The following is a 13,102-nucleotide window of genomic DNA, read 5'->3' as shown; positions in this document are numbered from 1 at the left end:
CAATCGAACCGTGGTTGTAAGATAGAACTGTCCAGAATAAGAAAGGAATTTTCAAAAAGCCTTTCGTTTTACCAAATTTGAAAAGCACCTCTGGTGGAATTTTCCTACCCTTCACCCCCCGCCATGAAAGAGTCTTAAATTCTTTGACTCGAATGTTTTATATCGTCTAAGAAAGTTGATAACCACTGACGTCCAAATAACTACCGGATGTAACGTGGATGTCATTGAATATATTTGCCGTACGATGTCAGTTACGTTACCTCCTATTATCAGTTTGAACACGAGGCAGATAGCCGACTTTTTATCAGTTTTCCCTGTACATTTCATATGTATGAGTCACACAAACCCAACTATTTTTTACATTTTGTGTATTCTCTTAAATCTATCTTCGCGTGTAAAAGTGTATTATTGGTCATTTTAGGGGTTTAAATCAACTGTTGATAAAAAGGCAGCCCAATTGGACGAACCAAAAGGTTGATTTCAGCCCCTTAGCATGACTAATATTACTTTCTACACATCTAGATAGATTGTAAAAAGCGACCTTCTACACAATGAATATTTAAATTAAAAATAATAATATTTAAATATTTCTTCATAATAATAAAAAACAATGATACACAAAATGCATATAGCGCCCTATATAATTTGTAAAATAACTCTAAAGTTCTTTACATCAAATGGATAGTAGTATAAGTTATAATTGATAAAAAGTAGATTGATTACTTATAAGACTTAAAATAAAACATGTTAGACTTTTTCCGTAAAAAGCGATATTTTCCTTACATTATCGAAAAGTGATGACAGTGAGATCATTATAATTGAAATATTTATAAATATGTTCTTGTATTGAAAAAACCCCACACCATTTAATGATTAATCGCATTTATAAATAAAACCAGCTGATAAACAAACAAACGTTCTTATTCTTTATGCAATATAGGCTTCGAATACATTCCTGTGTCTATTTTTGGTCAGTCTGATAAATGCCATGCGCAGTAGAGTTGTTGCAACGTATTTCCGCTTCTGGTAACTGGGAAAGAACTAGAAACGACGCCATTTGATATTGGTCCGTTGCCAAACGTATTTTGCTGCGTATCAAATACCGTTCACAAACATAACAATGAGAGGTAACCATTCCTAAAATATAATTTATTAATATGAAACAGATAGAACACACATGTTATAAAATGAATGAAAAATAATCATAAAAAATCGACAGCTTAGTAAAATAAAGAAAGCTTCAACAGATGAATCCAAATAAATCCATGCAAACATTTACATTTACAAATATTTATATTTACAAACATTTACAAACATTTACATTTACAAATATTTATATTTACAAATATTTATATTTACAAACATTTACAAACATTTACATTTACAAATATTTATATTTAGTTTGTCTTCACATCTGCAATCAATAAACGTTTTCCAAAAAGCACTTTTTTATAAAGGCACTATATATGATAGGTAGTGTCAGCTACACAATAGATGATTATACATTCATTCTCCACACTAACACACTGGTAATCTATAACAAGAGGCCCAGAGGGCCTGTATCGCTCACCTGAATATGTTTAAAATAACTGTGTCCCCTTGGCCAAAGGATGCTCCAGACTAAATAAGGACAAACTCCCTTAATCACGATGGTCGAAGAAGGATTTTAAAGGTTTTACCTCTATTTCCCCTAATGGACCCCGCCCCTCAGGCCCCAAGAGGGCACACCCGCCGTTTATACAAAATTGGTTCCGCTTTACCCAAGAATGCTTCACACCAAATATGGACCAAATCTTTTCATTCCTACAGAAGAAGAACGATTTTAAAGAATAATTTGCTATGTTTCCCCTAATGGACCCCGCCCCTCAGGCCCCAAGGGGGCCAGACCCACCGTTTATACAAAATTGGTTTCCCTTAACCCAAGGATGCTCAACACCAAATATGGACCAAATCCTGTCATTCCTACAGAAGTAGAAGGATTTTAAAGAATAATTTGCTATGCTCCCCTATTGGGCCCCGCCACTCAGGCCATTGTGGGGGCGAACCCACGGTTTATACAAAACTGAGACCCCTTGGCCCAAGGATGTTCCAGACTTAATTAGGATAAAATTCCTTAATCCCTAGGGTCGAAGAAGGATTTTAAAGGTTTTACCTCTATTTCTCCTATTGGACCCCGCCCTTCTGCCCCCTGGGATACCACACCAACTGCTTATACAAAATTCAGTCCCCTTGGCCTAATGATGCTCCAGACTAAATTAGGATAAAATCCCTTAATCCCTATGGTAGAAGAAGGATGTTAAAGGTTTTACCTCTATTTCCCCTATTGGGCCCGCCCCTCTGCCCCCAGGGGGGCGACCACCACCATGTATACAAAATTGAGTCCCCTTGGCCTAAGGATGCTCCAGACCAAATTTAGTCAAAACCTACTTGGCCGTTCAGGACTAGTAGCATTTTAAAGGAAAAGTTGACGGACGGACGACGGACGCTGCGGTATGGCATAAGCTCACCATGGTCCTTGGGACCAGGTGAGCTCAAAACTGTTCTTCATTTCGATAAACAACCCGTGGACATTTACAAAGCATGAGTTGAAGTAAGAAACGTAACGTAAAACTTGTTGCCAGATCCTATTAATATTCCTATTGACCTGTGTATTTATGATTATGATGTAGGAATTAAAATATTGTTTAAACCAAAAAACGTAACGTCAGGTTAAGCATCTATATGTATTCAATTGAATTTTATAGTCCTATAATTCAGGATTTGAGAAAAATCTAATAATCATTAATATGGACTTCTGTTGAGTTGAATGTTCGTCTATATGGTCCTGAGTTAGTGATATTGACCGTAATTTACTCATCTAGACAATTAAGAGAAAATCATCTACTCAAGAAAGGTACCTTAAATACAGTGTGTTCACTTTAACAAAGGCGGCAAATTGTTAATATCAGGTTTATATTTAGTTTTGAAGGTTCAATATTTAAACATTGAATTCTATCTCCCGCGCATTACAGTGTAGCATGTGTAATAAAGCACTACTATAAATATTGCTACATATTTATACTCAGTCTACCCAGTTGTACAAATAAGTACAGACATGCAGTTCAAATAAAGGGCGACGTTCATTACCAGAAACCGAGATTATCTTTCTCCAGCTGTACGATCAGTTCGATAAAAACAATTATCGATTGTATTTCCCCCGTTTAACGTTTTGTATTTGTGCAAGTTTCATCGAGTCACTGAAATGCTACCAGCTTGGTCACTGGTGAACAAGGGGTAGTAAATCCCACAACACAAACGTCACCAGTGACCAAGCTGGCAGAATGTCAGTGAAACTGTTTTGGTTAGAACATCGTTTTTTATGGCAGTGACTCGAACAAACTTGCACATTTACCTAATATTCCTGTAAAATCAACTTTTTCAGTGAGTGGTTTTAACATTTTGCTTTGTTTGTCTAAACGTCCATATTCGCCTTACAGTATTTAATATTTCTCATTCAGACCTTGATTTACGATCGTTATGTTCCAAAAATTTCATTTGTGTCTTTATGAAAGACCAATTACCTCGGTAGAGTCTCGGTATTTGATCACACATTACTTAAATAATTGCTCCTTTATAATATCATATATTTCTCCTGCCTCAGGTCGACATTTTCTATTCTCATGCCAACATCGTTTCATTAGTTTCTGTAAGGCAGTAGGTGGGATATGACTTTGGTAGAAGCTTGGTCTGTGTCCAGCCTTGACCTGCTCAAATATTTGGTGTCCCCCAATACCATCCTGATGGTACGCCCTGGCACCGTACCATAACTCCCACAGAAGTACACCTAGACTGTAGATATCGACCTCCGTACCGTACAGTTTCGTCAATATCACTTCCGGGGCGATATAGGCGGGAGTCCCAGCTAGCGTTCCTGTGATAAGGTCCGTCTCCTTCGTCAGACCCACGTCAGCTATTTTGGCACGGCTTCCCTGAAGCTGTAACAATCAAAAGGTGATGTCAAGAAGAATGCTTTGAAATGTAAAATAGTAATCGAAACTGTTACTCTGAATGAAAAAGTCTAAGAAGTTATTTGATATTAGTAGCAGAAACTGGTGATAGGAGAGATTGAAAAAAAAATACCTTGATTATCTTCGAAGGAAAATATTGAAGGCTGTTCCAGTAAATTCTGAAGTTTAAACGTTTTCTTCAGATAACAATTAAGGTTCTTAGTTAGAAATTATACTTCAGACTATTTATTTACAGCGATCGTACAACATTACATGTCAAATAAGTTTGAAATAATAATGATTCATTAGATATTTATTTAGGAAACAATGCTTGTCACAATCTGTCCTTTTTAAAATGTTTCATTTATTTTGTTATTTGACATGGATTCAGTTTCTGGTAAAAGAATGATAGATCACAGAGGAAAATCGGGCTAAATTAAGGAAACATTGATCTAAAATGTATCACGGTTAAAAGAGTGAAAAATATTATGAGTAAAATATTCTGGAGTCAAAGTTGATTGCCTTTAGAAGCTCTTAGAAAAACTTTTCTAAAAAAAATATTCCTCCGTATTTATACATGTACAACGTACAACTATGTACCAGATATGGAAGAAACATCTTGAGTACAAGTTAACCCAATATGTGGTTGTATAATTTTGATTCTGTTATAAATTATATGTAGCGATGAACGTATTCTGAATATCATAACATCTATTTATCTATTAGTATCCTAACTATTGCTTTACATAATGTTTGGAAATACATATAATTGAAGATGTTTCAGAAAAGGTCAGTTAAAGGTCCCTATCCCGTTACACTGTGGTTTTTCCAACATACAGAAACCTCACATGAACAACCGTTTGGATATTAACTGTAGAAAACCTGGACCGATGCATTTCCGATGACTAGGTATCTCAATCGGAAATCTAGGGTTCAAAGCCAGGTCTAGCCCTACTGAATTTGTACACTCAAAACACTATTGTTTATTCATTTAAACAAAAGACCTGTTAGGCATAGTTTTCTATCAGAAATGATTTATCAAAACTAAATTTTGTCATGCCGACAAAGACAGTTTCCAACACTTAGTTACAGCTCTCCACAGAGGTACGGGCAACCTAGTTATAGCTCTCCACAGTGGTACGGGTAACCTAGTTACAGCTCTCCACAGTGGTACGGGCAACCTAGTTACAGCTCTCCACCGTGGTACAGGTAACCTAGTTACAGCTCTCCACAGTGGTACGGGCAACCCAGTTACAGCTCTCCACAGTGGTACGGGTAACCTAGTTACAGCTCTCAACAGTGGTACGGGCAACCTAGTTACAGCTCTCCACAGTGGTACGGATAACCTAGTTACAGCTCTCCACAGTGGTACGGGTAACCCAGTTATAGCTCTCCACAGTGGTACGGGTAACCTAGTTACAGCTCTCAACAGTGGTACGGGCAACCTAGCTACAGCTCTCCACAGTGGTACGGGTAGCCCAGTTATAGCTCTCCACAGTGGTACGGGTACCCCGTTTACAGCTCTCCACAGTGGTACGGGTAGCCCAGTTATAGCTCTCCACAGTGGTACGGGTAACCCATTTACAGCTCTCCACAGTGGTACGGGAAACCTAGATACAGCTCTCAACAGTGGTACGGGCAACCTAGCTACAGATCTCCACAGTGGTACGGGTAACCTAGTTATAGCTCTCCACAGTGGTACGGGTAACCCGTTTACAGCTCTCCACAGTGGTACGGGCAACTTAGTTACAGCTCTCCGCAGTGGTACGGGCAACCTAGTTACACCCCTCCACAGTGGTACGGGTAATCTAGTTACAGCTCTCAACAGTGGTACGTGCAACCTAGCTACAGCTCTCCACAGTGGTACGGGCAACCCAGTTACAGCTCTCCACAATGGTACGGGCAACCTAGTTACAGCTCCCCACAGTGGTACGGGCAACCTAGTTATAGCTCTCCACAGTGGTACGGGTACCCCGTTTACAGCTCTCCACAGTGGTACGGGCAACTTAGTTACAGCTCTCCGCAGTGGTACGGGCAACCTAGTTACAGCTCCCCACAGTGGTACGGGCAACCTAGTTACACCCCTCCACAGTGGTACGGGTAACCTAGTTATAGCTCTCCACAGTGGTACGGGCAACCCAGTTACAGCTCTCCACAATGGTACGGGCAACCTAGTTACAGCTCCCCACAGTGGTACGGCCAACCTAGTTACACCCCTCCACAGTGGTACGGGTAACCTAGTTACAGCGCTCCACAGTGGTACGGGCAACCTAGTTACAGCCCTCCACAGTGGTACGGGTAACCTAGTTACAGCGCTCCACAGTGGTACGGGCAACCTAGTTACAGCTCCCCACAGTGGTACGGGCAACCTAGTTACAGCCCTCCACAGTGGTACGGGTAACCTAGTTACAGCGCTCCACAGTGGTACGGGCAACCTAGATACAGCTCTCCACAGTGGTACGGGTAACCTAGTTACAGCTCTCCACAGTGGTACGGGCAACCATAATCTGAACACTGCATGTCATTCCTACACGTAGCTAAGCAGATTAATCCATGCAAGAATCTATCAATCTGCGTATCCATGGACACAAACTAACTAGTACATTAGATGTAGTGGTCACCCAACGAGTTGATTATCATATTTTTCTTTCTCGAGGTAGTTAATTTTCAAATAATATAAAGACACGATATTTACAGAGTGTCTTTCACAATTTAAGATTTAACCAATGGGAGTTAGTTCTGTTTCTCTGTCATTACGTTCATATCACATTTAGCAATTTCTGGTTAACCAAAAATGTGTTTACAAACTCCTAGCAGGTTTATCCAATCAGTCGGGAGTGAAGAAACCTAAATTAGTTGCTGAATAAATGACTTAAACAATTGATAGTTGAAAACTTTTTGTTCAATTTGATATTGCCAGTTTAATAATCATCAAAAACAGGGTAGCACGTCTAGTGAGGAGGCATGAATGGTTAAAACAACCACAACAAAGACGGAAGTAGCTGTTACTTTTATACTGACGGTTTTTTTTGGCCAAAATTCAGAACCTCTTACAAACAGAACTTTCGAACAACGATAACAACTGAGTAAATTAGGTTTGGAAACAATACAGAGCAACATCACTTACGTACCAGGATATTACTAGGCTTGAGGTCTCGGTGTATCAAGTTCTTTTTGTGTATATATACCAATGCCTTACACACATCCATCGAAACCCTCTTGAAGAAATTCAGTGAGGGATTAACCTCACTAGAGGTTAATAGGAACTGACTACAGGACGTTACAGGGGCGGGACTGCCATCCCTTCTAGGGAAGATCCGCGAGGACAGAGTGAAGTCACAGAGCTCCATGATAATTTGGAGATATTTATGTGAACCAATCTCCTCGTATGAAATACCGTAGAGCTTCACAATCCAGCCATGCGAACATTTGCTGAAACATATATTAATATATTAAACGAAATGCCGATATATTTGTAATTAACGCCCCTTCCACTAATACATCGTACATACTAATAAAGAAAGAAAGAGGCAGAACATTGGGAGTAATTCGTAGTCCCTGACCCTAAGACAATCTTTCTTATCATAATTTAACAAAGAGTCATAACTCATTAAAAAGGGGAAAACTGTGTCCGTCTTATGTATGCGACATTTCGCCAGCTGTGAATGTAAATACTTATATATGTACCCATGGAAACAAACCTGTCAATGGTAGGTGACACAGTGTGTGTGAAATGCACCAGACAAAGCCACGCGCTGACAGACGAAGTGCCGACCTATTGTTCCCCTAAGTAGTACATGTGGAATTAATTTATATATATTTAACTTTGTTAAAATGCTCTCAGTGGACGATATATGTTACATGGTCCTACTTATCACCACCTGCGATTCGTGATTAATAGAATCATCCCGTACCTTGAGGCTCTGACAGAAAATAATCCGACCCGAGGGTGATCTAATTGGTTGTTCAACCCGAGGCTTTACCAAGGGTTATACAATCAAATAACCACCCTAAAGGTTGGTGATTTCTCTGTTATGCCCTCAAGGCAGAAAATGATAATTTAATACCATCAGTCATTTATTTTCATTTTTTAAGCAATAGTTTCCGGCAATCGTAACAGTATTTGCACAAGACCTCTCTTGGCAAGTTCTGATTATAACGTCATATTTAATTGTTCCCGTGACGTCATTTTTCATGTTCTTTCTGCGTGTAGTCGGTCATACCCTATGGGTAAGAGAGAAATCATGATCCACCTAGAGGGTGACAGGGAAATAATGAACATGTAAAGTTCAGACAATTTGGTTTCATGTGGAAAAAAACACTCTCATTGTCAAATAGAGTAAGTTACCATTGAAAACTAAGTATATTCATCATTTATATTTTAATCTAAAATTTGGTGATTGCAAAGCAACTGCCTTGAACCCAAATTTCAAAACAGTCTTACGCACGTTAAGCACGTTGAGGACGTTAAGGACTCTGCTCTTTCTGCATGAAAAAAACACGAGAGAATTCTACTATTTTATTTCTTCTGTTAATATAGTAATTCCTCCTTTTTTGTTATGGATATAACTGTTAAGCAATTCAATAACACTTTCGCTGGCCGGGGTAACTCAGTTGGTTAGAGCGACAGTATCACAAACTGACATGAAGGGTTCGAATCCTGATCAAGCCCCCCAGAATGTTTTTTATTTAGAACATAGTTATGGAGAATATTTTGTTAATTTTCTTGTAGTTATTTTTGGATAAACGTCCTGCAATTTATTGACATTTTTTCAAAAATGTTTTATTAAAGTATATCAATGCTTGAAAAACAATTTACATTGCATACTTATTGACACTCTTTGGCAGATGTATACATAAACGAAAGTTGGTGTACTTACATAAGTGTTGTTACCTCTGTCAGTTGTGAATATGAGTCGGAGTACTCCAGAGGCTGTGTCATACATTTTACAGCTGCAGATTTCCTCTCATCTCCTATTACAACCTCAGCTTTATACACGGTTGCAAATGAGCCTTTCCCAAGGTAGTCTCCCTTGGTGATGTTCTTGTTCATGATCTTATCCTCATAGAAATATTCCATTTGTACGAGAAGTAGTTTGCCAGTCATGCACTGACATCGTTTCTCAAGTGGGTGGTACTGTCGACGAATTGCTGAAGACCGCCGCTCTTCTTTTTGGATATTAACAATCAGCTCCCGGTCCGACTCGATTTGTCTTGGGATAACAACATCGCAAAGCCTGTCTAGGCATTTGTAAAAATTGTCCATATATGTCATTTCCAGCTTGCTCGATATTGCTTCCAGTGAAAACCTTGACAAAACTTCATCGGCCCATTCGTCCATGAACGCTTTCTTATTCTGACGATAGCTTTTACTTATTTGCTTTTCATTAAAGTTTTCCTTTATCGCTATGACACCCATGACGGGTAATGCCACGGAAAAAGCCAGAACCATCAATGGAACCCACAATGGTGCCGTAAGTACCAAAGCCAGTTTTTCTTTCCCAGCAAATAGTGGGACTCGATGAGACAACTCCTCGTCTTTGTCATCAATATCGTCTAAATCCACGGAACTGCTGACGTCCTGAACGAGATTATCAATATCTTGACATTGTTCTTCGATCAGGCAATATTCCTCTCTGAATCGGTTTGCGAGCTCAGAAGTAATGTCGGTTAGTCTTTCATTCTCGCACCATATCTTTATTTCTCTTCCAACCTTTGCAAGAATCTTTTCCTTTGCCTCATGTTCGATGAGGGCAAGATCCGACTCTCGAACCGGTATGTCTGTGTTGATATCCCACTGTTTCAGCTTTTTCACAGTCTCCTGATCATGAATGTAAGCATGCAGTTTCTCACTAACAGTTTCACAACTCCGCTTGGCCTCATCTTCAAGAGTTCTCTTCACCTTCAAACAATTAAATAAGAATGTTATATATTGCCAAATATACTAGCCTTTTTCATGGACCGATCACAAATATTTGAAATAAATCTAAAATTGAAGGTCACGGTAATGAAATACACCTATCATGCAAATGAAACAGATGATTGCAAAGTTGGAGCACACCATAACCATTGAGCAAGGAGGAGGAGGAGGAGGAAAAGGAGAAGGTGGAGGAGGAGGAGGAGGAGGAGGAGGAGGATGTAAGTATATAGTCCAGGCACGAATGGGTATGAAATTTCGAACAGCTTACACGACATTTTGACTTGCCGATTCACATACGTACTTTGCGAAACAGGTATAACACAACCATTTACTATCAAATAACAGGTATCATTAACGATTTTACATCTTATTGTTGCTCATTCCTTAATGTCTTTTCAGTTTGACTGTAGCTATATAACAAATGTTAATCTGGATGAAACGTGAATAACATCATTTTACGTTAATCTAGAAATAACTTAAACCCATTGAACGATAAACAAGCTGTAACATGTAGAACCTGCTCACCACTTCTGTATCATATTCCAGTCGGCGTAGTCTCTCTTCAACTTTCTCCTTCTTCACTCGTTTCTCCTCCTGACTGAGGCGCGTGTTGTTGATACGGGCCGTCACATGAAATAGAATCTTCTTCAGTAGTTTTTCTTGCCACCTAAACAAAAAATGGGAGATAATAGAATCTTCATCAGGAGTTTTTTTGCCAGTTATACCGAATATTTGGAAGAAAATAATCTTCGACGGCATCTTTTCCTGCCACCTATACAGAACATGGCTCATTATAGAATCTTCAATAGTTTTCCTGGCACCTATACAGAACATGGTTCATTATAGAATCTTCAATAGTTTCCCTGCCACCTATACAGAACATGGCTTATTATAGAATCTTCAATAGTTTACCTGCTACCTATACAGAACATGTCTCATTATAGAATCTTCAATAGTTTCCCTGCCACCTATACAGAACATGGCTCATTATAGAATCTTAAATAGTTTCCCTGCCACCTATACACAACATGGCTCATTATAGAATCATCAATAGTTTCCCTGCCACCTGTACAGAACACGGCTCATTATAGAATCTTCAATAATTTCCTTGCCACCTATACAGAACATGGCTTATTATAGAATCTTCAATAGTTTCCCTGGAACCTATACAGAACATGGCTCATTATAGAATCTTCAATAGTTTCCCTACCACCTGTACAGAACATGGCTCATTATAGAATCTTCAATAGTTTCCCTGCTACCTATACAGAACCTGGCTCATTATAGAATCTTCAATAGTTTCCATGCCACCTATACAGAACATGGCTCATTATAGAATCTTCAATAATTTCCCTGCCACCTATACAGAACATGGCTTATTATAGAATCTTCAATAGTTTCCCTGGAACCTATACAGAACATGGCTCATTATAGAATCTTCAATAATTTCCTTGCCACCTATACAGAACATGGCTCATTATAGACGCTTCAATAGTTTCCCTGCCACCTATACAGACCATGGCTCATTATAGAATCTTCAATAATTTCCCTGCCACCTATACAGAACATGGCTCATTACAGAATCTTCAATAGTTTTCCTGCCACCTATACAGAACATGGCTCATTATAGACGCTTCAATAGTTTCCCTGCCACCTATACAGAACATGGCTCATTATAGACTCTTCAATAGTTTCCCTGCCACCTATACAGAACATGGCTCATTACAGAATCTTCAATAGTTTCCCTGCCACCTATACAGAACATGGCTCATTATAGAATCTTCAATAGTTTCCCTGCCACATATACAGAACATGGCTCATTATAGAATCTTCAATAGTTTCCCTGCCAACTATACAGAACCTGGCTTATTATAGAATCTTCAATAGTTTCCCTGCCACCTATACAGAACATGGCTCATTATAGAATCTTCAATAGTTTTTCTGCCACAAAAATAAAATAAAAATGGGAGATAATAGAATCTTCATCTGGAGCTTGTTTTTGTCTACCGCCTATACAGAAATGAGGAATAATCGAATCTTCTTCAATAGATTTTCTTGACACTTTTACAGAAAATGGGTGATAATTACATTTTCCTCAGTAGCTTTTCCTGTAAGGTATACAGAAAATGGGAATTGATGAAATCTTCGTCAATAGCCTTTCCTGTCACCTATACAGAAATTGGGAGTATTAGAGTTTTACTGTCACCTATACAGAAATTGGGAGTATTAGAGTTTCACTGTCACCTATACAGAAATTCGGAATATTAGAGTTTTACTGTCACCTATACAGGAATTGGGAATATTAGAGTTTTACTGTCACCTATACAGGAATTGGGAGCTTTAGAGTTTTACTGTCACCTATACAGAAATTGGGAATATTAGAATTTTACTGTCACCTATACAGAAATTTGGAGTATTAGAGTTTTACTGTCACCTGTACAGAAATTGGTAATATTAGAGTTTTACTGTCGCCTATACAGAAATTGGGAATATTAGAGTTTTACTGTCACCTATACAGAAATTGAGAGTATTAGAGTTTTCCTGTCACCTATACAGAAATTGGGAATAATAGAGTTTTACTGTCACCTTTACAGAAATTGGGAATAATAGAGTTTTACTGTCACCTATACAGATATTGGGAATAATAGAGTTTTACTGTCACCTATACAGAAATTGGGAGTATTAGAGTTTTACTGTCCCCTTTACAGAAATTGGGAGAATTAGAGTTTTACTGTCCCCTTTACAGAAATTGGGAATCATAGAGTTTTACTGTCCCCTTTACAGAAATTGGTAGTATTAGAGTTTTAGTGTCACCTATACAGAAATTAAGAGTATTAGAGTTTTCCTGTCACCTATACAGGAATTGGGAGCTTTAGAGTTTTACTGTCCCCTTTACAGAAATTGGGAATACTAGAGTTTTACTGTCCCCTTTACAGAAATTGGGAATCATAGAGTTTTACTGTCCCCTTTACAGAAATTGGGAGTATTAGAGTTTTACTGTCACCTATACAGATATTGGGAATAATTGAGTTTTACTGTCACCTATACAGAAATTGGGAGTATTAGAGTTTTACTGTCACCTTTACAGAAATTGGTAATATTAGAGTTTTACTGTCACCTTTACAGAAATTGGGAATATTAGAGTTTTACTGTCACCTTTACAGAAATTGGGAATATTAGAGTTTTACTGTCACCT

The 13,102-nt window shown here is 38.5% G+C and overlaps 1 protein-coding gene across 1 annotated transcript; it reads right to left on the bottom strand.

The window, feature by feature from the left end:
• Positions 1–2,444: 2,444 nt before the first annotated feature.
• LOC110449057 (dual serine/threonine and tyrosine protein kinase-like) lies at positions 2,445–11,034 on the bottom strand. Its single transcript, XM_021495632.1, has 5 exons — positions 10,979–11,034; positions 10,432–10,573; positions 8,867–9,888; positions 7,118–7,418; positions 2,445–3,974 (listed from the first exon to the last, which is right to left on the bottom strand). The coding sequence occupies exons 1-5, from the start codon at positions 11,032–11,034 to the stop codon at positions 3,591–3,593; spliced, it is 1,905 nt and encodes a 634-aa protein (XP_021351307.1). The 3' UTR covers positions 2,445–3,590.
• Positions 11,035–13,102: the final 2,068 nt, after the last annotated feature.

This window comes from Mizuhopecten yessoensis, unplaced genomic scaffold (genome assembly GCF_002113885.1).
Source record: "Mizuhopecten yessoensis strain PY_sf001 unplaced genomic scaffold, ASM211388v2 scaffold4447, whole genome shotgun sequence".
In the NCBI taxonomy this organism is placed as follows: domain Eukaryota; kingdom Metazoa; phylum Mollusca; class Bivalvia; order Pectinida; family Pectinidae; genus Mizuhopecten; species Mizuhopecten yessoensis.
This window is presented reverse-complemented; position numbering and strand designations above follow the sequence as displayed.